We start from the raw sequence: 26,344 nt of genomic DNA on the forward strand, positions 1-26,344 counted from the left end.
TAATAAACTTCAAGAAGTGTAGTATTATTATTACTATGTAGTAATTTGCTAGTTACATAGAGTATATTCTGCTGTTGGTTTTGTAATTGTAAATAATATTGTCCTTGCTTTGTTTCATATTAGAACTCAGTGTTAAGTGCTTGACACCCATCCTTACCAGAACATGAGGGACAGTTATAGAAACTTCCATCAAATGCTCCCTAACCCGTGTGAAAAGTGATGATGTAGCCATTAGGGACAGATAGATTAGAATAATTAACCTTTGCCACCTGTGCTGCTTTATACTCTGAAGATTGTGCAGTGTCACGAACAACATCCTGTGCTGCTCATTTCCCATAACACTAGACAAGACCTCTGTACAGCATGGTTTCATAACTAGGCTATATAAAGTGTTGCCAGACATTCTCATTATACTGTTAAAAGGGACCTGACATCTGGTTCACACTGACCGAACCATGGGCAGCATTATTACGCTATTGCAGACGGGTATGTTCAAATCTGAAATGCTGCGTCGTTTCAGAGAAAACATAATCTGAAAAGCTGGACAAGGACTATGACCCCGATTCATCATCATTCATCGATGTTGTTCACATTGGTCTTGTATATGGAGCAAGGCTGGGTCCTGGCCCATACCCTCCGCTCCCGGCTCAGAAACCGGCTAATCCCCGGCTAATCACCTGTCTCCCACGCCAAGTGCCTCGGGGTAATCCTCGACTCCTCCCTCTCCTTCAAGCCCCACATCGAAGCCCTCGCCACCGCCTGCCGACTCCAACTGAGGAACATTGCCCAAATCCGCTCGTTCCTTGACCAGGACTCGGCAAAAACGCTTATCCACGCCCTCATCATCTCCCGTCTCGACTACTGCAATCCCCTGCTCACTGGCCTCCCCGCTTCCTCCCTCGCACCTCTCCGCACCATCCTCAATTCCGCTGCCCGACTCATCCACCTATCTAATATTTTCTCAGATTTTCCCAAAATTACCTCTATGAATTGCAGTCATTGTAATTTTCCAGTCAAATAACTATTAGAGTACAATTGAAAGGTTTTTGTACAAACTGCCTATGATAACAGTATATTTTTTAAAAAATTAAAAACTCAAACTGCACTCAAAATGCATGTTCCAAATTATTATGCACAGCAGAGTTTTCAACCATTTAATTTTAATAAAGAACAAAAAAATTGTCATTTTTGAAATTCTAAGCATTAGCAGGTTATTACAAACTGAAATCAAACAGTTTTCAACTCAAAACTTTATTCTAGATGATGTTACATTTGCACATAGGACCGCTTGTTCGAAAGGAGCTTCTGAACTCTCTCGTCCATTGAATGTCAGGTTTTGGATGGTTTCTGCTTCAATTGTTTTGCATGAGGACAGAATACCCTCCCAGAGCTGTTGCTTAGATGTGAACTGCCTCCCGCCATCATAGACACTCCTTTTGATGATGCTCCAGAGGTTCTCAATGGGGTTGAGGTCAGGGGAGCATGGGTGCCACACCATAAGTTTGTCCCCTTTTATGCCCATAGCAGCCAGAGATGCAGATGTGTTATGTGCAGCATGAGACGGGGCATTATCATGCATGAAAATGATCTTGCTGCGGAATGCACGGTTCTTCTTCTTGAACCATGGAAGGAAGTGCTGTTTGAGAAACTCAACATACATTATGGAGTTCATCTTTACCCCTTCAGGGATCCTAAAAGGGCCGACAATCTCTCTCCCCATGATTCCAGCCCAAAACATTACTCCACCTCCTCCTTGTTAGCGCCGTAGCCGTGTTTGCATGGGGTGTCCATCAACCAGCCATCCTCCACTCCATCCATCTGGACCATCGAGATCATTTCATGCATGATAATGCCCCGTCTCATGCTGCACATAGCACATCTGCAGCATGAGACGGGGCATGGAGCGAGACATGATGTCCCAGATGTGCTCAATCGGATTCAGGTCTGAGGAACGGGCGGACCAGTCCATAGCTTCAATGCCTTATTCTTGCAGGAACTGCTGACATACTCCAGCCACATGAGGTCTGGCATTGTCCTGCATTAGGAGGAACCCAGGGCCAACCGCATCAGCATATGGTCTCACAAGGGGTCTGAGGATCTCATCTCGGTACCTAATGGCAGACAGGCTACCTCTGGCGAGCACATGGAGGGCTGTGCGGCCCTCCAAAGAAATGCCACCACACACCATTACTGACCCACTGCCAAACCGGTCATGCTGAAGGATGTTGCAGGCAGCAGATTGCTCTCCATGGCGTCTCCAGACTCTGTCACGTCTGTCACATGTGCTCAGTGTGAACCTGCTTTCATCTGTGAAGAGCACCGGGCGCCAGTGGCGACTTTGCCAATCCTGCTGTTCTGTGGCAAATGCAAAGCATCCTGCACGGTGTTGGGCTGTGAGCAAAACCCCCATCTGTGGACGTCGGGCCCTCATACCACCTTCATGGAGTCGGTTTCTAACCGTTTGTGCAAACAGATGCACATTTGTGGCCTGCTGGAGGTCATTTTGCAGGGCTCTGGCAGTGCTCCTCCTGTTCCTCCTTGCACAAAGGAGGAGGTAACGGTCCTGCTGCTGGGTTGTTGCCCTCCTATGGCTCCCTCCACATCTCCTGGTATCTGCTCCATGCTCTGGACACTGTGCTGACAGACACAGCTACCCTTCTTGCCACAGCTCGCATTGATGTGCCATCCTGGATGAACTGCACTACCTGAGCAACTTCTGTGGGTTGTACTGTAGACACTGCCTCATGCTACTGTACCTCTAGGGGTGAGATAAAGGACAAAATGAAAAAGTGACCAAAACAACAGCCAAAAAGGATGAGAACAGAGAAATGGTCTGTAGTCACCACCTGCAGAACCACTCCTTTATAGGGGGTGTCTTGCTAATTGCCCATCATTTCTACCAGGTGTCTGTTCCATTTTCACAACAGCAGGAGAAATTGATTCACAATCAATGTTGCTTCATAACTGGACAGGTAGATTTCACAGAAGTGTTATTGACTTGGAGTTACATTGTGTTGTTTAAGTGTTCCCTTTATTTTTTTGAGCAGTGTATATTGATATTTTGGTTCTCCTTTCTTTCTAAAATAAGCATTGTGTCTGATGGGCACATACAAGGTCTGACCATATAAATCTATTAGTGCAGTGGATAAGTAAAAACAAAAATAAGTTACAAAAGTTAACATACTGCATTTAAAACAAAATGCTCATGTGTTATTGTACTCCCATGTTTTCTGTAATGTTATTGCATTTACTATATATCATTCTACTCCTTGTTCTTTCTAATAATATTACTAACATGATTATTCTAATTCCTTGTGTTCCTTTGTTGCAGAACCTGGAAGATTGCTCCAGTTGACCCACAGTGATGACTATAGCACATCCAGTGAAAGTCCTTCGGTTTTGTCATCAGACCCAGAATTTAGACAAGGTAAAATGTAATAATTTGTATAAAACTTGGAAACTGTATCTGTTTTATTCGGTGTTGCTACTAATATTGTAAAACTGCAATTCTCTTTAAAGCAGTGGTACGAGGTCAAATAAATTTTAATCTAAATCCCTATCTATTTGATGCCGCAATCTAAACTAATCTACCTGCATTCAAAATGCCCTACCATTCCCTAACTACACTATCTAACAGCTATTGTACTTTTTTGTTCCCCTACTTCCTGTGGAATGATGTTTAATTTACTCAAACGAAGTGTCATCAGGGCTTAAGCTGCGGTGACTGTCACAGCCTCTGCCTCCTCCCTCAAATGAAGAGTCATCAGTAACTTTTGTTTCAGGGGCGAGGCTCTTCCCTGCTTTGTCTCTGCGTGCTGTTATTGTGCGATGTGCACAGTGACAGCTCGCTTTCTGTATTGCCGACTCAGATCAGTAATAACGAGTCGGCAACACAGACGAGAGCACACTGTCAGAGCGAGATGTCAGGGTACCTCGTTCAGAGACCAGCGCCGCCCCCCGCAAGTGACTGTTTAGATTACAACATCAAATAAATAGGGTCATCAAATAAATGTATTTGACCTATGTACCACCTTTTTAAAGCTAGGCCCAAACCATGTTTGGGAAAGACATTTGTTTGGTATGTCTGCCAATGAGTTCACATTAATAATACTGGCTAAACCATTGTCTCAAATATGGTGTAAACTGAGCATTAATTACTCAACATAATGATGTGTATTTTTGGAGTATATTGCAGTGCCTCATAAAAGGAATCTGTAACCAAGTATTTCCAATGATGTGCCACTTACTGGGCTTTTTGCTGTAGTTTCAATAAAATCACTTGTTTATCAGCAGGAGATTATCCCTACAGGACTAGTAAACCTGCTGCCATGTAGTCCTCCATATTCATGAGCTCTGTGTAACCCGCCCCCACCACTGATGGGCAGCTTTCTGCCTATGCACATTGTACACAGAAAACTGCCAATCAGTCGTGTGGTGGCCGGGTTATGCAGAGCTCAGCATTCAGAGAACTACTACATCTGCAGCAGATAAAACAATCAAAATTGCAACCAGCAGCCCAATAAGTGATACGTCTCTGGAATCAGGGTTTCTGCCCTAACATCATGAAGCTCTCAGATAGGGTAGAAAAAACCTGGTGATTCATTTTAACCCCTTTATGACGTGTGCCGTAATAGTACAACACACGTCATATCCCCCTGTTTAGTGTGGGCTCCGGCGCTGAGCCTGCACCTTGCCGGGCACATGTCAGCTGATCTACACAGCTGACATGTGCCTGGATCAGCCATGGGTGGAATCGAGATCCACCTGGGGCTGTTAACTAGTTAAATTTAACTCTCGCTTCCGGGAAGCGCATAATTGGCTCCGCCCATCGGTGACCCCGTCACAGGATCGCGGGTCGCCGATGGGTTGGAGGTCGGCGCTCATAGCAAGTGAGCATTTCTAATATACACAGGCGATCTGATTATTGCCTGTGTGTAACAGAGGGGATCAGATAACTACAGCTTCTAATCTCCTATGGAGACTATTGAAGCATGCAGAAAATGTAAAAAAAAGTTTTTAAAAAAGTTAAAAAAATATAAAAGTTGAAATCACCTCCCTTTTGCCCCATTCAAAATAAAACAATAAAAAAAAATCACACATTCACATATTTTCTATCGCCACGTTCAGAATCGCCCGATCTATCAATATAAAAAAAAGAATTAATCAGATCGTTAAATGGTGTAACGAGAAAAAATTCAAAACGCCAGAGTTACTTTTTTTTGGTCGCCGCAACGTTGAAATAAAATGCAATAATGGGCGATCAAAATATCGGAGCTACCCCAAAATCATAAAAAAAAAACAAAAAAAAAAACAGCAGCTCGGTGCGCAAAAAGTAAGTAAGCCCTCACGCGTCCACAGATCTTGAAAAATGGGCTATGGGTCTCGGAAAATGGCGCCTTTTTTTTTTTTTTTTTTTTAAGCAAACTTTGGATTTTTTTTTCACCACTTAAAAAAAAACCTCTACATATGCTTGGTATCTACAAACTCGTAATGACCTGGAGAATAATAATGGCAGGTCAGTTTTAGCATTCAGTGAACATTGTAAAAAAAACAACAACTGTGGAATTGCACTTTATTTGCCGTTTCACTGCACTTGGATTTTTTTCCCGTTTTCCAGTATACGACATGGTAAAACTAGTGATGTCGTTCAAAAGTACAATTTGTCTTGCAAAAAATAAGCCCTCACACGGCCATATTGACCGAAAAATAAAAATGTTATGACTCTGGGAAGAACGGGAGCAAAAAACAAAAACAGAAAATGGCCCGGTCATTAAGGGGTTAAAGTAGGGAAATTTTTACCTTACAGAGTGACAGCATCTGCTCCTGATTGACTATATCTATCTATATAATTGTCTTATCCCGTCTGTCTGTCTGTCTTTCTGTCTGTCTGTCCTGGAAATCCCGGGTCGCTGATTGGTCCGGCCGCGGCCAGTCAGCGACGCGGCATTTCAGAAAAACATGGCGGCCATTAGCAGCTCATGTGTGGCATGGAGGTCAGCGGCGATGCAGCCGGGAGAAGCAGCCGGCTGCTCGCAGCATAAGTCCCCCGACCGCAGGCGCCGCTGACCTACATGCGGCTATCGTCGGAAGATCAGCGGCTACGGCCGCTTATCTCCCGAGGACAAGTGTGACTCCCCTCCCCTCCTCTCCCCTCCCCTCCTTTCCCCTCCTCTCCCCTCCTCTCCTCTCCCCTCCCCTCTCCCCCCGTCCCTCCCCCCGCTCGATCAGGACCCCGGCACCCGGCGTCATACTTACCCCTCCCCTCCTCTCCCCTCCCCTCTCCTCTCCTCCCATCCCTCCCCCCGCTCGATCAGGACCCCGGCGCCATACTTACCCCTCCCCGTGCCTGCGCAGCAGCTCCTGTGTCTTCCGCTGCAGCTCTGTGACGTCTCAGGTCAGAGGGCGCGGTGACTTCTTTACACCACGCTCTCTCCTGACCAGTCACAGCGCACAGCGTGAAGATGCCGGCTACGCTTGAGTCCAGAGATGCAGTGAGGTGAGTATTGGATTTTTTTTTTTTGCATGGGGCCATAGGGGATGGGGGGATGGGACATCCTGCATGGGGTATTATATAGGGGGGATGTGACAGCCTGCATGGGGCATTATATGGGGGGAGAGGTGACATCCTGCATGGGCCATTATATGGGTGGAGAGGTGACATCCTACATGGGGCATTATATGGGGGAGAGGTGACATCCTGCATGGGGTATTATATAGGGGGGATGTGACATCCTGCATGGGGCACTATAGTGGGATGTGACTTCCTGCATGTGGCATTATATAGGGGGGATGTGACATCCTGCATGGGGTATTATATACAGGGGATGTGACATCCTGCATGGGGTATTATATGCATGGGGTATTATATACGGGGGATGTGACTTCCTGCATGGGGCATTATAAAGGAGGGTCGGGAGACATATGCTAGAATACCCGATGCGTTAGAATCTGGCCACCATCTAGTATCTGATAAGCCCTCAAATGTTTTTCATTTTCTCAACCCTTTGGAAATAACATTTTTGTGAATGCATCCGGCATTGCCTGTGTAAAATGCATTGAACCACAGATGCTGCCATAAATCACCATAGACTCTAATTTCAGCCTAATGCTTGTAGCATTACTTTTTTGTTGTCCTTATGTGCTTACCAGTAATGTGCCTATTGAAAGAACAAGCCGTCTGTAGCAAAAAACAAGGTACGTCCCGTCCCCTCTGCTTCTAGGCTCATGGCTCTTGAAGATCTTGGCGTGTAACTTCTCTCTGAGCCCCGCTATGGTTACTAGGCTCACAGAGAAGAAAAAGTGATATGCGGCAGGCTGTTTTTGTCCCTCTGCTGGGCACTTTGGGATAACATTTAGTGGGTATAATAGAAATTTTATTTAAGACTCCTGTTGATGAAAACCTCCATCCAGATTGACATTGCCCCCCACCCCATCTGTATGTATGTTTGGGTTTGACATGTGATGATTATGCCTTGTCAAAATTGTTTCTCACTAATCTGTTTTGTTTGCTCACCTGTTTTGGATTTTCACTTTCATACAGTTTTACACTCCCCTTGGCATGCATCTTAATTTGGCCTGGAGCCCAGTTAATGAAAATATAGCCTTAAGTCATGTATTTCAACGCACAGGCTGCTCTAGTGTAAAAACTAATGTTGATCTGAAACTTCGGGCAAAATATAACACATACTTCATATTGATGTAAACTAAATCAGTTTCTGTGTTACTAATATTTCGAGGGGATACAGTGGGAAAATAAGTAGTTAGTCAGCCACCACCTGTGCAAGTTCTCCCACTTATAAAGATGAGAGAGGCCTGTAACTGACATCATAGGTAGACCTCAACTATGAGAGACAAAATGAGAAAACAAATCCTGAAAATCACATTGTCTGATTTGGAAACATTTTTTTTTCAAATTTTGGTGGAAAATAAATATTTGGTCAATTACAAAAGTTCATCTCAATACTTTGTTATATATCCTTTGTTGGCAATGACAGAGGTCAAACGTTTTCTGTAAGTCTTCACAAGGTTGGCACACACTGTTGCTGGTATGTTGGCCCATTCCTCCATGCAGATCTCCTCTAGAGCAGTGATGTTTTGTGGCTGTCGCTGGGCAGCACAGACTTTCAACTCCCTCCAAAGGTTTTCTATAGGGTTTAGATCTGGAGACTGGCTAGGCCACTCCAGGACCTTGAAATGGTTCTTACGAAGCCACTCCTTCGTTGCCCTGGCGGTGTGCTTGGGATCATTGTCATGCTGAAAGACCCAGCCACGTTTCATCTTCAATACCCTTGCTGATGGAAGGAGGTTTGCACTCAAAATCTCACGATACATGGCCCCATTCATTCTTTCATGTACACGGATCAGTCGTCCTGGTCCCTTGGCAGAGAAACAGCCCCAAAACATGATGTTTCCACCAACATACTTCACAGTAGGTATGGTGTTCTTTGGATGCAACTCAGCTTTCTTTCTCCTCCAAATACACCGAGTTGTGTTTCTACCAAACAGTTCTACTTTGATTTCATCTGACCATATGACATTCTCCCAATACTCTTCTGGATCATCCAAATGCTCTCTAGCAAACTTCAGACGGGCCCAGAAGTATAATGGCTTAAGTAAGGGGACACGTCTGGCACTGCAGGATCTGAGTCCCTGGCGGCGTAGTTTGTTACTGATGGTAGCCTGTGTAGCGTTGGTCCCAGCTCTCTGCAGGTCATTCAGTAGGTCCCCCCGTGTGGTTCTGGGATTTATGCTCACCGATCTTGAGATCTTTTTGACCCCACGGGGTGAGACCTTGTGTGGAGCCCCAGATCGAGGGAGATTATCAATGGTCTTGTATGTTTTCCATTTTCTAATTATTGCTCCCACAGTTGATTTCTTCACACCAAGCTGCTTGCCTATTGCGGATTCAGTCTTCCCAGCCTGGTGCAGGGCTACAATTTTGTTTCTGGTGTCCTTCGACAGCGCTTTTGTCTTCACCATAGTGAAGTTTGGAGTGTGACTATTTGAGGTTGCGGACAGGTGTCTTTTATACTGATAAGTTCAAATAGGTGCCAGTACTACAGGTAATGAATGGAGGACAGAGGAGCCTCTTAAAGAAGAAGTTGCAGATCTGTGAGAGCCAGAAATCTTGCTTGTTTGTAATTGACCAAATACTTATTTTCCACCAAAATTTGAAAAAAATTCTTTCCAAATCAGACAATGTGATTTTCAGGATTTGTTTTCTCATTTTGTCTCTCATAGTTGAGGTCTACCTATGATGTCAATTACAGGCCTCTCTCGTCTTTTTAAGTGGGAGAACTTGCACAATTGGTGGCTGACTAAATACTTTTTTCCCCAGTGTATCAGGGACTTTGGTTACTTTTTCTATGGGGCTAAGGATTTACGTACAGTTAGTTCCTAACTACCTGCCTGTTCTGCCCATTAATAATCGCTACCGGTTCAGACAGTGTTTCTCCTGCTTCCTTTGACTTCACATCAACAGAGTAGCTTCTTCTCTTCCAGTCTGCACTATTGGTGTGGTGTCACTGCGGACTTCATGCTGATTGACAGCTAGCTCCCGGCAGTTGACCAACGAGAACTACCGGTCAATCAGCATGACATCGACAGTTACGCCCTGTCGACAGAGCAGATTGGAAGATAAGAAGTTGCTCTGTCGATGTGACTTCATTGAAAGCAGGAAAATCACTGGCAGGAGCAGTCTGTGAGCGCTCTGAGCTGGCAGAGATCATCACCGGGCAGAAGAGGCAGGTAGTTATCAACTTCCTACTGGTGAGTCCCAAAGAAAAAAAATTAAGCAATGTCTCGGATAACGTTGTCCAGAGAGATGATTTCTGAATGACTTTCTGTTCATGGATGGTCTATAAACGTAGTTGTCTTGGGTAAACAATGCCATAAGTTAAAATAACAAATCTGAGAAAACACTGGATCAATGTCTGCATCTGTGATCTGGTTTGGGCTTCAAGTAATCAGATGCAGATCTGCCATTCCACATGACAATGACCAAAAAAATCTAACACAGCTGATTAACCTTATCACAAATATCTTCCATCAGCCAGCATCAGTAATTGTTATTATTATGCTTTGCTTATATAGCGCTATCATATTCCACAGCACTTTACAAATACATTATCATCATTGTCCCCATTGGGGCTCACGATCTAAAATCCCTATCACTCTTTAGCATGTGGGAGGAAACCGGAGTATCCGGAGGAAATCCATGCAAACAGAGGGAGAACATACAAACTCCTTTGGATTTGAACCTAGGATCCCAACTATGAAAACCAACAGTGCTAACCACTGAGCCACCATGCTGCCGAATCTATAATGCTTGTTTGCTGCAGAAAAAAAGCACTGATGGTCGACTGAAAATGGTCTGAAGGCCATAAGAAGGCCCATAGGATAGTTGTTGGCCAAACTACGGTCCGCCAAGCAGTTATCTTACCTGACAGTCCCATCCATAGGAGTGAGTGCTCTCTCTGCTGAGTGCTCCTGTGTTCTCTATGAGAGAACCACTGTCAGACATCTCTAGCTGTGGCTCATCTCTTAGATAACAAAAGAATCGGCAGTCCGAAATCAGACATTCCAGATCATCTCGGTATCGACATGTTCGGGAAATAGTCTGATGTGTATGAGGGCCTTAAGGCTGTGTTATGGCCACCCAACATTTCTAGTGTATGGCCAGCTTTGTTTTATGATACCCAAGCAGAACAAATTACTGATTATAATCTGTTTACAGTTGTGCGAATATAGCATGCATAAAAAAAAAATAAATACAAATGTATTTTGCACTATATAATTCTGTAGGGGAAACCAAGACTTGAATGTGATTCTAAAAAAAAAAAATTACAAAAATTACTACTGGTAAACTTTAAATCTGGCAGTTAATTATGGATGTAGCTTTGCAAAAAGACCAAGGGTGCTGTAATCTGATCATAGATGAATGATTGCTTATCCTATAACAGCACTTTTGACAAGTAGTAAATAAATATAACCATGTGAACAAATCAAAATCCTGAAATGACACAATGGGTGCTCTTTTATACCATTCAGTTGCCTATTCTGCACATCATAATGATGATACTTCACTGCTGGATAAAAATCTCCTACAGAGCAGATAATTTTTTTTTGTAGATTTAGATGAAAGATTGTGATCAATTAATCGCTAATAATTAGGAGAAACAATTGGAGTTGTACATTTTGACAGATATTATTTTATTTCTATTATGGACTTTTTCTATAGCAGAACATTCACTTGTTTATAGTAATCTGATGCATATATTAATCAGGATAAGGTTAACCATTAATAAAGTTAACTGTTTATTTCCAAGGGAGAAACCCTGAAGGACTGAGAGGATATGACTCACCAGGAGTTCTTACGGGAACTGAAGAATCAAGTCGTGCACAGCATGCCTTAAGGTAGGCTGTTGTTTTCTTGAAATTGTAATGATCATTTTATTTTTTTTCTTATTTGTTACACCCCTTATATGTCCTGCAGATTGGTGGGGTGCAGGTCGTGAAATCCCCGTGGATCGCTTAACAGATGCGCATAGCTCACATGCTCTTTGCCGAGTAGTATACTGACCTATACAATTTTTACTCTTGGTATTCTTGATTAATGGTCCAGGAGAATCGCACAGTCACTATTCTGCAGTCACATGGAGTGACTGCGGACCTTTAACTTCATTTCAGCCCGGACAACCCTTTTAAATCAGGCTTTTGTGTTAACTGTAATTTTTTTGGGGAGCCATGCTTTTTTTGACATAGAAATTTTGCAATTTTCACACTTCATCGGATGTTATCCGTGATTACAACACCTGCCTTGCCTCTGATGATAAGGAAACTCTGTAAACTCTTCGTGGAAAGGCAAAAAGTATGAGTCTAAAATAGCCCCAGCGCCCAGTGCAAAAATTGCAAAATTGATCATTTAGTTTTTTAATCTTAACCTTTAAAACATAAACACCTGATTTTAAACAATAGGTAATTTTCTGACCAACTTGTTTATTGTAGTAGTATTATTATTATTATTTATTATTATAGCACCATTTATTACATGGCGCTTAACATGTGAAAAAGGGGTATACATAATAAAAGCAAGTACAATAATCTTGAACAGTACAAGACACTGACTGGTTCAGGAGGAGAGAGGACCCTGCCCGCGAGGGCTCACAGTCTACACTACCTGTTTTGTATGGTATGTAAGAGCCCTAAAATCTTCTGTTATACATATGCAAATGGATCTTTTATGACTTCCAATTTTAAAGGGGTTGTCCAGGTCTTTTATATTGATGGTCTATATTTAGGATTGGTCATCTACATCTGATCGGTGAGGGGGCGACACCTGGCAATGCCAGCAATCAGCTGTACCCAATGCTGGCAGAGCGGAACTACACACCTACATCAACTGCATAGTGGCTCCAGCTAAGTACTAAGTACTGCACATCCACCGACTATTGATTCGAATTAGGGGCGGATATGCAGTACCCTGCTTTGGCCACTATACAGTTGACGCGGCTGTGCAGTTCCGCAACTGAGCACCGCCACCGGTCCGATCAGATATTGGAGATCTGTCCTAAGGATAGACCATCAATATAAAGCTCATTATAGGGATATAGAGCGTTCTCACATTCATATATAAATCGCGTTTGAGGCCTATGACCCCAAACCTTATAATAACACTTAGCTTGGAATCTTTTCTTTCTTATTTTTGTGATTTATAATTTCAAGTAAAGATTAACCTCCTCACTCACCTTCAGCTCAGCTAGATGTTTATAGTAGGGATTGGCAAAGAGTAAGACACTTACAGCTGCAGTATTATAAGAAGAATATGAAGACGCCAGCTGGAACAAATCTGTACACTACATAGAGGCGAGATTTCAGTTCAGAGTGTTGTCATACTTACTTTACCAGAGTAAGAGCACAGGGAAATGGGGACCGGGGTTCGGTAAAAATAGGGCCAAAATCATAGTGCTCCAAACTACTCCTTTCTACAGCTGGGCGGAAAAGCATTGTAAAGTTTTATGGAGATTGGATAAGTAAATAGATAGAGATGCTCTGTTAGCTCTCCCATGTTAGTACTTAACCCCTTAATTACATAAATTTAAAACATGGGGTCTCCGAAGGATCTGAGCCCACACAACACCAGGCTTTTTATACATAGCCAGTATTTTCCTGTAAGTGCAGTGACTGGAGCGCTAAAGTTTAACCAGTTAATTATGTGATTGCCAGTGCCGGCACACATCGGCCCCGGTGACACGATTGTGGGGGGGGGCCACAATATGGGTTTTAAAAAAAGTTTTTATAAACATGGAAAAAGTTTGAATCACTCCACTATTCCCCATTATTAATAAAAAAGAATAAAAAGATAAGCATATTTGGTATCACCACGTCTGTAATAGTCCGATCTGTGAAAATATAAAATGAATTAACTTGAACGGTAAAGGGCGTAATGAGACGTATCATGAAGCACATTAAAACAACTACAATAAAAAGAGATCATAATGTTGTATCTACCCAAAAAAGGGTATTAATAAAAATATCAGCTGAATATGCAAAAAACAAGCCCACGTGCAGCTCCATCAACAGAAAGATAAAAATGTTACAGGTCCCAGAATACAGTGACACAAACCAATGTTTTGGGTTTTTTTTCACAAAAATCTGAACTTCTTTTTCAGTATTCAAAGGGGTTGTCCCCTTTCAGAAATTTTTCGTCACTGGCTGCAGTCTGCTATAAAATAATACAGACCGTTGTGTACTCGCCGCCCCTGAATCCAGCACTGAGTCCTTGGTGTTGCTCCTTGTGTCTGGTATTGGCTGCAGAGCTGACATCACGTCGGCAGTGCGGCAGCCAATCGGTGAGCTCATCGGCTCGGAGTTCACTGATTGGCTGCTGTGCTATCGATGTAAAATCAGCGCAGTAGCCAATACCAGATACACGAGGAGAGCACCAGTCACTCAGCGCTGGACCCGGGGACCTTAAGTAAAGAGTGTTTTTTTTTGTGTTTTTTTTATAATTGTTGCTAGGGATGAAGATTTTCTATAAAGGAACAACCACTTTAAGTAAATAAAGAAAAAGAAAAGAAAAAACGCCTATCACATCACTTGCTATCTTTGTAATTGTACTGACATGGAGAACACATTTTGTGTGGTTATTTGCACCAAACAATGAACACCGTAAAAAGAAAATCCTAAAAACAGTGTGTCAAGAATAACAGCCAGGGGGTCACACAGATCCCACCGCTGTCACCAGTTTTTCAGGGGAACATAACACCGCTGCCTCCAATCGTCAGGGCAATTAAGCAATTGGCTGAGGAGTGATGGACGAGGCTGCTTCCACTACTAGATCAGTTATTGGGGAATTGACAGTGAGCGTATGGTACATACACCTCCAACACATGGAATATATATTGTGACAGAGTCACTGGTGTGATATACGAGGGGAGGTATGTGTCACGTAGGTTGCTCTCCTGTGTTAACTAAAACCTACTAAATTTCTACCAGCATCTTATATGCTGGGGGTTAACTCTCTTAAAGGGTGTGGTTTTATGGGAATGGCAAAGAGGGTGGGAAGCCATTCCCCCTACCTCCCCTCAGGGTGTGGCGGAGCAAGGTTTAAATGCTCAGTCACTATTGTTTCCTGTGTGAAGTGTGTGGTCTGGAGAGAGAAGTCTCCAGGCTGTGTTGGGCTGAACCCAGAGAGCAACACCGGAGAACTGGTGTTGCTGAGATTGCACTGTGCTACATGCAGTGGGCAGAGCCTCGTTGGCTAAAGAACTCTGTTCTACTTTATCTTTTGCTTTCCCGTTAGCCCCGAGAGGGACTGTTTATTTTTTTATGGGACGCTGCTGGAGCTTATCCCGTACAATAAACCCGCAGGAAGTTTACCCGAACTGTGTGTCCTTTGTCTGCCAATGGAGAGCTGAGCCAGTCGCTTTACCACAATATATATATATTTACATATATATATATATATATATATATATATATATATATATACAGTGGTGGCCAAAAATATTGGCACCCCTGCAATTCTGTCAGATAATACTCAGTTTTTTCCTAAAAATGATTGCAATCACAAATTCTTTGGTATTATTATCTTCATTTAATTTACTTGCAAGGAAAAAGCACAAAAGAGAATGAAGCAAAAATCAAATCATTGATCATTTCACACAAAACTCCAAAAATGGGCCAGACAAAAGTATTGGCACCCTCAGCCTAATACTTGGTTGCACAACCTTTAGCCAAAATAACTGCGAACAACCGCTTCCGGTAACCATCAATGAGTTTCTTACAATGCTCTGCTGGAATTGTAGACCATTCTTCTTTGGCAAACTGCTCCAGGTCCCTGATATTTGAAGGGTGCCTTCTCCAAACTGCCATTTTGAGATCTCTCCACAGGTGTTCTATGGGATTCAGGTCTGGACTCATTGCTGGCCACCTTAGAAGTCTCCAGTGCTTTCTCTCAAACCATTTTATAGTGCTTTTGGAAGTGTGTTTTGGGTCATTGTCCTGCTGGAAGACCCATGACCTCTGAGGGAGACCCAGCTTTCTCACACTGGGCCCTACATTATGCTGCAAAATTTGTTGGTAGTCTTCAGACTTCATAATGCCAAGCACACGGTCAAGCAGTCCAGTGCCAGAGGCAGCAAAGCAACCCCAAAACTTCAGGGAACCTCCGCCATGTTTGACTGTAGGGACCGTGTTCTTTTCTTTGAATGCCTCTTTTTTTTCCTGTACACTCTATGTTGAGGCTTTTTCCCAAAAAGCTCTACTTTTGTCTCATCTAACCAGAGAACATTCTTCCAAAACGTTTTAGGCTTTCTCAGGTAAGTTTTGGCAAACTCCAGCCTGGCTTTTTTTATGTCTCGGGGTAAGAAGTGGAGTCTTCCTGGGTATCCTACCATACAGTCCCTTTTCATTCAGACGCCGACGGAGAGTACGGGTTGACACTGTTGCACCCTCGGACTGCAGGGCAGCTTGAACTTGTTTGGATGTTAGTCGAGGTTCTTTATCCACCATCCGCACAATCTTGCGTTGAAATCTCTCGTCAATTTTTCTTTTCCGTCCACATCTAGGGAGGTTAGCCACAGTACCATGGGCTTTAAACTTCTTGATGACACTGCGCACTTAAGACACAGGAACATTCAGGTCTTTGGAGATGGACTTGTAGCCTTGAGATTGCTCATGCTTCCTCACAATTTGGTTTCTCAAGTCCTCAGACAGTTCTTTGGTCTTCTTTCTTTTCTCCATGCTCAATGTGGTACACACAAGGACACAGGACAGAGGTTGAGTCAACTTTAATCCATGTTAACTGGCTGCAAGTGTGATTTAGTTATTGCCAAGACCTGTTAGGTGCCACAGGTAAGTTACAGGTGCTGTTAATTACACGAATTAGAGAAGCATCACATGATTTTTCAAACAGTGCCAATACTTTTGTCCTCCCCCTTTTTTAGGTTTGGTGTGGAATTATATCCAATTTGGCTTTAGGACAATTCTTTTTGTGTTTTTTCATTGAAGACAAATTAAATGAAGATACTAATACCAAAGAATTTGTGATTGCAATCATTTTCAGGAAGAAACTGAGTATTATCTGATGGAATTGCAGGGGTGCCAATGCTTTTGGCCACCACTGTATTTACATATATATATATATCTAATATATATAATTGTCTTATCCTGTCTGTCCTTCTGTCCAGGAAATCCCGCGTCGCTGATTGGTCCGGCCGCGGCCAATCAGCGACGCGGGATTTCGGGAAAAGATGGTGGCCGTTAGTGGCTCATCTGCCGAACGGAGGTCAGCGGCGATGCAGCCGGGAGATGACCGGCGCTAGCCGCTCATCTCCCGGCCGCTAGCAGCAGAAGGACCCCGACCGGCGGCGCCGCTGACCTCCATGCGGCTACCGTCGGGAGATCAGCGTCTCGGGCCGCTGATCTCCCGACGGCAAGTAAGAATGGAGGACCGGGTAGCGGCGCCGCCGGTCATCTCCCGGCTGCTCGCAGCACAAGTACCCCGACCGGCTGCCTCGCTCCCCGGTCCTCCCTTCTCACTTGCCGTCGGGAGATCAGCGGCATTAGCCGCTGATCTTCCGACGGTAGCCGCATGGAAGTCAGCGGCGATTTGGGCGCCAAATTTAAACAGGTCTCCGGCCAATTGCCGCCGGATTTCAAAGAAGTACGCTACCTTCCGAAGATAGCAGGGCTGACTCCGCCCATGTGGTCATGTGACTCACCAACTGCCCATAACATACTGAACATGTTTTGTCAGTCACAGTGTGTGATGGACTTCAGTCAAACTTACTGAACACGTTCTGCCAGTGACAGCGCGCTGAAGAGATACTTCTAGTCGCTTACTGTCTTCCAATGGGTCGTAAGCGAAAATACGCCACGGAGGATGACAGAAAAGCAGCAGAAGCAGCAAGAAAACGACAACGTCGAGAGCAACATACACCACAACACACTGCCGCCAGACAAGCCCAGGATGCGGAATCTCACCAAAAACGGCGGGAACAGGAGACACCGCAACACACTGCCGCCAAACAACTCCGGAATGCGGAATCTCACCAAAAACGGCGGGAACAGGAGACACCACATCACACTGCCGCCAGACAAGCCCAGGATGCGGAATCTCACAGACAACATTGAGAACGGGAGACACCGCAACACATTGCCACCAGACAAGTCCGGAATGCGGAATCTCACCAAAAACGGCGGGAACAGGAGACACCACAACACACTGCCGCCAGACAAGCCCAGGATGCGGAATCTCACAGACAACGTTGGGAACGGGAGACACCGCAACACACTGCCGCCAGACAAGTCCGGAATGCGGAATCTCACTAAAAACGGCGGGAACAGGAGACACCACAACACACTGCCGCCAGACAAGCCCAGGATGCGGAAGCTCACAGAAAACGTCGGGAACAGAAGACACCACAACACACTGCTGCCAGACAAGCCCAGCATGCGGAAGCTCATAGAAAAGGTCGGGAACGGAAGACACCGCAACACACTGCCGCTAGACAGGAACGTGATGCGGAATCCCATAGACAATGTCCGGTGAATGAATCTGCAGAATCCAGGACAAACAGAGAAAAACACGATTGCCAAATTTATCATAAACGAATGCTCTAACAACTAAGGCAAACCCAGCAGAATATTCAACAACTTGCACGTTACGTAACAGACAATGAAACTATAATTATTCCACACTACTGTGGGAATATGAATGTAGTTTGTTCTAAATGCGACTCTCTGAATTTCATTGAAGAAAAACCATCTGACAATCAGTTTACTCAATGTTGCCAAAAAGGAAAAGTTATGCTACTGAGACGTCACTACTCAGATCTGTTTGAGCAGTTGATGAAAGGAACGCATGAACACAGTGGAAATTTTATGGAAAATATCAGAAGTATCAACAGTTCTCATGCATTTGCTTCATTTGGTGCCAACATTGCACCGCCCCCTGGATTCGGACCGTATTGTTTTAAAATTCATGGCCAGATCTACCACCGCACTGGAACACTTCACCCAGAAATAGGACAACCACCAAAATTTGCACAATTATACATCTTTGATCCAAATGAAGCTACAGAACAAAGGATGAACCTGAAAGAAAATGAAAAGTGTAATGCAGAACTGATGAACCTAATTGCCGTACATTTACAAACAATCAGCCCATTTGCTGCCGCATATCGCATGCTAAAAGACGTCGAAGCTGAGGAGGAACAGAGAGCCATGCAAAATGGGACGGAAATGCCTTCTATTATCATGGCCATTAAACAAGAACGTCAACAAGATCCCCGATGTTACAACAAACCACGTGTATGTGAGGTCGCAGTTGTTTTTCAAAACGATGATGGAGAGCCTCCTTTTCAAAGGGATATATTAGTACATCTTAAGCCAGACCAAACCAACCCTTTCGTTCCTAAAACACAATGAATTAGCATTTTGCACAGCAACCTTGATGCTTTTCTGTATCCTCTATTCTTTCCAAGCGGTGATCAAGGGTGGCATAAAAACCTACACCAGCAAGGAACTTCAAGAAGAATTACACAACTCCAGTACTACAGTTTTCTTCTGTCTGTCCGAAATTACTTCAATCCTATTTTAAACGGTGGGAAACTGACACAACAGTACTTAGTCGATGCATATGTTAAAATTGAAGCTAATCGGCTCAATTTCATACGAATGAACTAAAAACAACTTAAAGTTGAAGACTACTGCGTTCTTCAAGAACATTTGCAAAAACAATCCATTCAAAAAGGAATTCCAATTGGAAAAACAGTAATTCTCCCGTCGTCGTTTGAAGGTAGCCCCCGCAACATGCAACAGCATTATCAAGATGCAACGGCAATAGTAACAAAGTATGGAAGACCTGAAATTTTTTTAACAATGACCTGTAATCCTAAATGGCCAGAAATTACCGAAAAGCTACAACCCTGGCAGCAAGTTGAACACAGGCCGGACTTAGTTGCACGCGTATTTCGACTAAAACTCGGCAGCCTTTTTAAAGACATCAAAAATGGGCTTTTTGGAGCTGTTGTAGCAATGGTACACGTCATAGAGTTTCAGAAAAGAGGTCTTCCACATGCGCATATACTAATTATCTTAGACTCGGATTCCAAGTTTCGCACGGAGGACGAAATTGACAACATAGTGTGGGCTGAAATTCCTAACCAAGCAATGTATCCTGAATTGTATAATATTGTAATCTGTAATATGGTTCATGGGCCATGCGGTGTAGCAAATCCAAAAAGTCCATGCATGCAAAACGGAAAGTGTACAAAAGGGTTTCCAAAGCAGTTGAAACAGCACACTGTTAAATACTTGGATGGCTACCCATCCTACCGGCGACAACTCATTGATAACATTGTACACAACAAAAAAATTATAAATAACTCATGGATAGTTCCATACAACCCGTACTTATTAAAACGCTACAACTGTCACATCAACGTTGAAATCTGCACTTCAATAAAAAGTGTAAAATATCTTTTCAAGTACATCTACAAGGGGCATGACAAAGCTAACGTCGAAATACAACAGTAAACAGTCAATCACGATGAATCATCACGTTTTGTAGACTCAAGATATGTGAGTGCTCCAGAAGCTGCTTGGAGGATATTTGCGTTTCCAATGCATTCACAGTCCCATGCCATTATACGTTTAGCTATTCATTTACCAAATCAGCAGCAGCTTTATTTCTTTGAAAATGCTCAAGTCGAAGATGTCTCAAAAACTTTAAGCACGACGTCAACATTAATGGAATGGTTTTTGCTGAACCAACGTGACGAAAACGCAAGGCAGTATTTGTATCGAGAGATTCCAGAGCATTACATTTGGAATAAAACTTGGAATCCAAGACAACGAGGACTTAGCAGAATAATTGGACGCATGTATACTGTTAGTGTCAAGGATCAAGAAAGATATTGCCTTCGGCTGTTACTACTGCATGTCAAAGGAGCTAGAAGTTACGACGATTTGAAAACAGTTAACGGAGTATTGCACGATACATTTAAAGCTGCAGCTTTGGCTTTAGGACTTGGATGATACTGTGTGGACACTTAATTTAGAAGATGCAGTTACCCTACATATGCCTAAGAAACTTCGCGAATTGCTTGCCTACATTTGTGTCTTTGGACCGCCTACAAATCCCGCTCAACTTTGGACAAATTTCAAAGAACATATAATTGAGGATTACTGCTTACGTTTTCACAACAGAAGTGGAAATTGTCTAAATTGCGAATCTTATGCCATGCAAGATGTCCAAAATGTCCTACTACTGCATGGAAAAACATTTTCTGACTTTAAATTGCCACAGCCTGCAAGTCAAGTTCCACAAATTCAAGAGTATGACGAAGCTTATGAATTATTGTTGGCAACAGAGAAGAAAAACTCATTAAATGAACAGCAATGGATTGCATATGACTGTTATGATCTGCAACATAAACTAAGGAAAGAATGGGAAAAGCTGTCCCTACAGTAAGACTAAGCTGAATCCCTACGATGTAGCGGGTAGTGTTGAGCCACCCCCGTAGTGTTCGAGTTCGGTTCGGTTCGTCGAACACCCGTGTGTTCGCCGAACTGTTCGTCTAACTGTTCGTCGAACACCTTCGAACACCGTTAAAACCAATGGCAGGCAAACAAAAACACATAGAAACACATAGAAAACACCTTCAAAGGTGTCCAAAAGCTGACAAACTGCTCAAAAGACATAACTAACACATGGAAAAGTGACAAGTACATATAGTCATGCGAAAATAAAAGAGGTGGAGGAGTAAAAGGAGGGGGAGACACAGATATAGGCATGTCATGCCCTTCTAAAATCCAAAAAGTGAGAAGCCGACACGGCCAGTCCGCTCCTGCCCGTGCCACCTCCGTGTCGCCGGGTTTGTGCCAGAGCCACGGTGAACCCTGACGGCCAGCCCCCCTATCCCAATACTGGTGCCTGTCCGCTGGTGGGTCGAGCGAGCCCCCCTGTGGTGAAGGCAGCTCTAAGCTTTTTAATTTAAATTGTCTCTCTAATTTGAATGAATACACTTTAAATCCATTTACAAGGATCTATTGGAGGGCAAGTCTCATGCCAGCAGCCGCGGTAATTCCAGCTCCAGTAGCGTCCACTAAAGCTGCTGCAGTTAAAAAGCTTTTATAAGGATCGAGCTCGGCTGTCCACCGCAAGGCATCCTACTGCCAGTCCCAGCCCCTATGCCTTGGGGTGCCTCCTGATGCTCTTCACTAAGTATCCCATGGTCCCGAAGCATTTCCTTTGAAAAAATTAAGTGTCTAAACTACAGGTGGTGCAGCTTGCTTAACAGCCGGGATAATCCGCTCACTAGCAGACACTGCTACTAGGCACAAAGTATTTCCTGGGCTAGATGCAGTTAAAAATTTGTAATTAGATACTCTCGTTGGATGCTGAGAAAGCATTCCATAGAGTCTCCTGGCACGCCATATATGATTCTCTTAAAAAGCTTGGGGTAGGGGTCTAGGGGACCCTTTTATAGCCAAAATCACGGCCCTGTATCGCAATACGTCACCTAGGCTGAAGATAAATGGAACTGTAGCACCCTGAGGGCTCGGTTGCTACAGACGTATTGCACCTCACCCAGAGGTGTGATATCTCACTCTCAGGTAAGGATGGAGTGTGGATCAGGACCCGACACCTGCATGCATTACACCACATTGCCGTGGGGCAGGGCGACCAATATGCCCCTGAGATAGGCACGACAGTCCCTGTCCCTGGCTGGAGTGGGGGGAGGGAACACTGAGGAAGGGGAACCCTGTAGTGCAGGAGCAGGGAGGAAGCAGTTCCTGGGTGCATTGAGAAGGGAGTATAAAAGGTGGGCACCATCTTAGTTCAGTGCAGAGAAGTCTGAGCAGAAGTGGCAGGGAGCAGGGGCTCTGCATGAGCTCTGCTCCGGAGGCGGGCCTAGTAACAGAGGCCCAGGCCTGGAAGAGGGAGAAGGAAGGAAGAGGAGCGGAGAAGGCTCCAGGAACGAGGAATGAAGGGATCCCAGGGGTGCGGACGGGCGAGTCGCCACCACACGCCCGAATCCACCTGCGTGGAGGGGTCAGGCCAAAGGGGGAGACCGGTCCCCGAACTAGTGGAGGCAGGAAACGACCCTCAGCTAGAAACCGGAGGCTCTGACATTTTATGTGGCGCAGCCCCTCGCTACACCCGCTAGGAAGGCACCACATAGGGTCAGGGAAACTGGCGCCAAGTTTACCAAGAGGAGGCCCGAGGCAGCCGGACAGAAGTGTTGGTAAGAAAGGCCAGACAAAGGACACACAAAGGGGGTCCTGTGAAGTGCTCCAAAGTTATCTGGGAGTTGTCTGAGCCCCTCACCTGGTGAGCACAGTACGACGTGGGCAGCCGTTACCTGCAGACGTGGTCTGGATAATAAGAACTGTGAGTAAAGGCCCTGGACTGCATCACTGACTCCGTGTCGTTACTGCTGCTGCCCTGCACCATCACCCCCATCCTCCGCATACACTGCCCTGAGGCTATACTCCTCCCGTGGGGAGTTATGCTACGCTCTGCTGCACCCACAACACCAGCCTCAGCGGTCTGCCCTGTAGCGGCGGTTCACTCTGACCGCAATCCACGGGTGGCGTAGTCGGACATTTAAACATCAAAACCACATAAATAGTTCCGCCACTGGTTTGACCGCCCTGAGCCACGGAACCGGGTCGCCGCCACGAAGACTACAACCACCAGCATCCACCAAAAAGGGTCCGGCTCCGGGTGTCCCAAGGCCCAGGGGGTGCGTCAGAACATTTTCATCACCTTTCACAATCACCAATGGGACAAGGCAGGGATGTCCTCTGTCCCCTCTCTTATACATCCTAGTGACGGAGCACCTGCTCTCATCAATTCGCCATAACCCCAATATTAGGTGGATTGAGGTGGGAGGCACCGAGTACAAGTGCTCTCTATTTGCTGATGATGTCCTAGTATATATCACTCAATCACATATATCCATCCCTGCTGTTATGGCTGAAATAGATCACTTTGTTACATGGTAAAATTTTAAAATCAATGCAGCGAAGTCTGAGGCCCTCGATGTCTCCCTCCCCAAATCCATATAGGATTCCATCCAGTCCAACTTTCCCTTTGCCTGGCCCTCACAGGGTATCAAATACTTAGGAATTCCTATTCATAGAGACCTCTCCCATCTATGTTATCTTAATTTTGGGCCCTTTATTGAACAATTCCATACAGACCACGGTTGGCAAGTTAGAACTGTAAGATTCACTACGTGAACCACTGGTGTTTTGTGGAAAAGCACATGTACACTGCGTTCCAAATTATTATGCAAAAGGTGTTTAGGAGTGATAAGGGAAGAATTTGTTTGTTTGTCAGTTAAACTCATTGATGGTGATGTGTGTCAGGGCTCTTTATATCACTGTAAGCAATTGCAGACACCTGTGCTAATTAGTTTGGCAGGTGTGTCCAATGAAAGGCAAGACTACTTAAGAAGGCTCTCTCACATTATTAAGCAGCCTACATTTTCTGCCAAAATGGGAAGGAAAAAGGATGTGTCGGCTGCTGAGAAGCAACAAATTGTGGAGTGTTTAGGTCAAGGCATGACTACAATCAACATTGTGCGATGATCAGGATGAAGTGTCTTGGCAATCAAGAAGTATGTAGCTGATTCACAGTACACACGTGTGCGTGCTGATAAGGGCAAATTGAGGACTCTTTCCTACAGGCAATTACGTCAGGTTGAAAGAGCAGCGGCCAAAAAGCCTTGTCATAGCAGCAGACAAGTTTTTGAAGCTGCTTGTGCCTCCAACGTCCCCCGAACAACAAGATGCAGGGTCCTTCAGAGGTTTGCAGCTGTGCATACGCCATCCTGTCGACCTCCTCTATCCACTTCACACAAGCAGAAACGGCTCCAGTGGGCCAAACATTACATGAAGACTGATTTCAAAACAGTTTTGTTCACGGATGAGTGCCGTGCAGCGCTCGATGGTCCAGATGGATGGAGTGGAGGATGGCTGGTTGATGGACACCCCACGCAAACACGGCTACAGCGCCAACAAGGAGGAGGTGGAGTAATGTTTTGGGCTGGAATCATGGGGAGAGAGATTGTCGGCCCCTTTAGGATCCCTGAAGGCGCTAAAGATGAACTCCATAATGTATGTGGATTTTCTCAAACAGCACTTCCTGCCATGGTTCAAGAAGAAGAACCGTGTATTTCACAGCAAGATCATTTTTCTGCATGATAATGCACCATCTCATGCTGCACATAAAACATCTGCATCTCTGGCTGATATGGGCATAAAAGGGGACAAACTTATGGTGTGACCCCCATGCTCCCCTGACCTCTACCCCATTCAGAACCTTTGGAGCATCATTAAAAGGAGTGTCTATGATGGCGGGAGGCAGGTCACATCTAAGCAACAGCTCTGGGAGGGTATTCTGTCCTCATGCAAAACAATTGAAGCAGAAACCATCCAAAACCTGACAAATTCAATGGACGAGAGAGTTCAGAAGCTCCTTTCGAACAAGGGGTCCTATGTGAAAATGTAACATCACCTAGAATAAAGTTTTGAGTTGAAAACTGTTTGATTTCAGTTTCTAACAACCTGCTAATGCTTATAATTTCAAAAATGACCATTTTTTTGGTCTTTATTAAAATGAAAAGGTTGATCGAAAAGTTTGGGGGATCTAAGAGTGTGGCAACCCAGTAGTCATGATTACTTCGAATTCTGACAATATGAGGGTCATGCTGCAGGTAGTGCAGCAAGAAGGCACTCATGTGTGTTGCGCATCCAGGAGCACCAAGTCCCTGTTGTGTTGGTGGCGAGGTAACAATCATGCTTCCTTCCTCTGTCCTCTCCCCCCAACCTCGCACAACAGAAATGTGATCAAGGTCTCCCTCATCTGATGAGTCTTCCATCAGTTCGTCCTCCACTTCTTCCTGGGCTCCTGCACCTTCCTCACTAGTTTGGCTGCTACCATGCGCCCTGGTAAAACCATCTCCCCCACCCTCACATGCCTGCCGCCTTGGTGCTGCCGACCGTCTGTACCTTGCAGATGTTAGCCCTTCCGCATACAACTCCTCCTCCTCTACTTCCTCCACCTCCTCTTGTGCCACCACCTGACTCCGAATTCTGTTTAACATGTGCTCCAGCATGTAAACCACCGGAATAGTCATGCTGATAATGGCATCGTCAGCACTAAACATCTTCGTCGCCATTTCAAAACTGTGCAGAAGGGTGCATAGGTCCCTGATCTGAGACCACTCCTCCAGCGTGATTTGCCCCACCTCTGAATCTCGTTGGCCCAGGCTATACGTCAGAACGTATTGCACCAGGGCTTGTCGGTGCTGCCACAGTCGCTGCAACATGTGCAGAGTTGAATTCCACCGGGTAGGCACATCGCATTTTAGCCGGTGAAGTGGCAGGCCCAACGACTTCTGTAGAGATGTAAGTCGCTGAGCTGCGGGATGCGAATGGCGGAAGTGAGCACACAGCGACCGTGCCCTCTGCAGAAGGCCATCTAGTCTGGGATAGTGGGCTAAAAATTGCTGGACAACCAGGTTCAACACGTGAGCCATACAAGGCACGTGTGTGACATTGCCCCGGCGAAGGGCCGCACCCAGGTTTGCAGCATTGTCGCACACGGCCTTCCCTGGTTTCAGGTCCAGTGGAGACAGCCATTCATGAAATTGGTTCTCCAGAGCTGACCGAGAGGAGGTTGAGGAGGCAGAAGCAGTGGAGGAACTTTGACATAAAGAGGATTGACGCACAACTCGTGGGGACGGCAAGACTTGGACAGCAGCCCCTTGTCCTGCTGTCACCATAGTTACCCAGTGCCCAGTCAGCGACATGTAACGCCCCT

The 26,344-nt window shown here is 44.9% G+C and overlaps 1 protein-coding gene across 6 annotated transcripts in view; it reads left to right on the forward strand.

Annotated features, from left to right (window-relative positions):
- The window catches only part of PTPN13 (protein tyrosine phosphatase non-receptor type 13), a 388,996-nt gene that overhangs the window by 226,599 nt on the left and 136,053 nt on the right, over positions 1–26,344 (forward strand). For all 6 annotated transcript variants that reach the window (XM_073637137.1, XM_073637140.1, XM_073637138.1 and 3 more), the window contains 2 exons: positions 3,332–3,427; positions 11,328–11,415. In XM_073637137.1, the coding sequence (XP_073493238.1) occupies positions 3,332–3,427; positions 11,328–11,415 (184 nt within the window). The remainder of the gene's footprint in view (positions 1–3,331; positions 3,428–11,327; positions 11,416–26,344) is intronic.

This window comes from Phyllobates terribilis, unplaced genomic scaffold, assembly GCF_046119375.1.
Source record: "Phyllobates terribilis strain yellow unplaced genomic scaffold, ASM4611937v1 Scaffold_1__5_contigs__length_1240528914, whole genome shotgun sequence".
NCBI lineage: Eukaryota > Metazoa > Chordata > Amphibia > Anura > Dendrobatidae > Phyllobates > Phyllobates terribilis.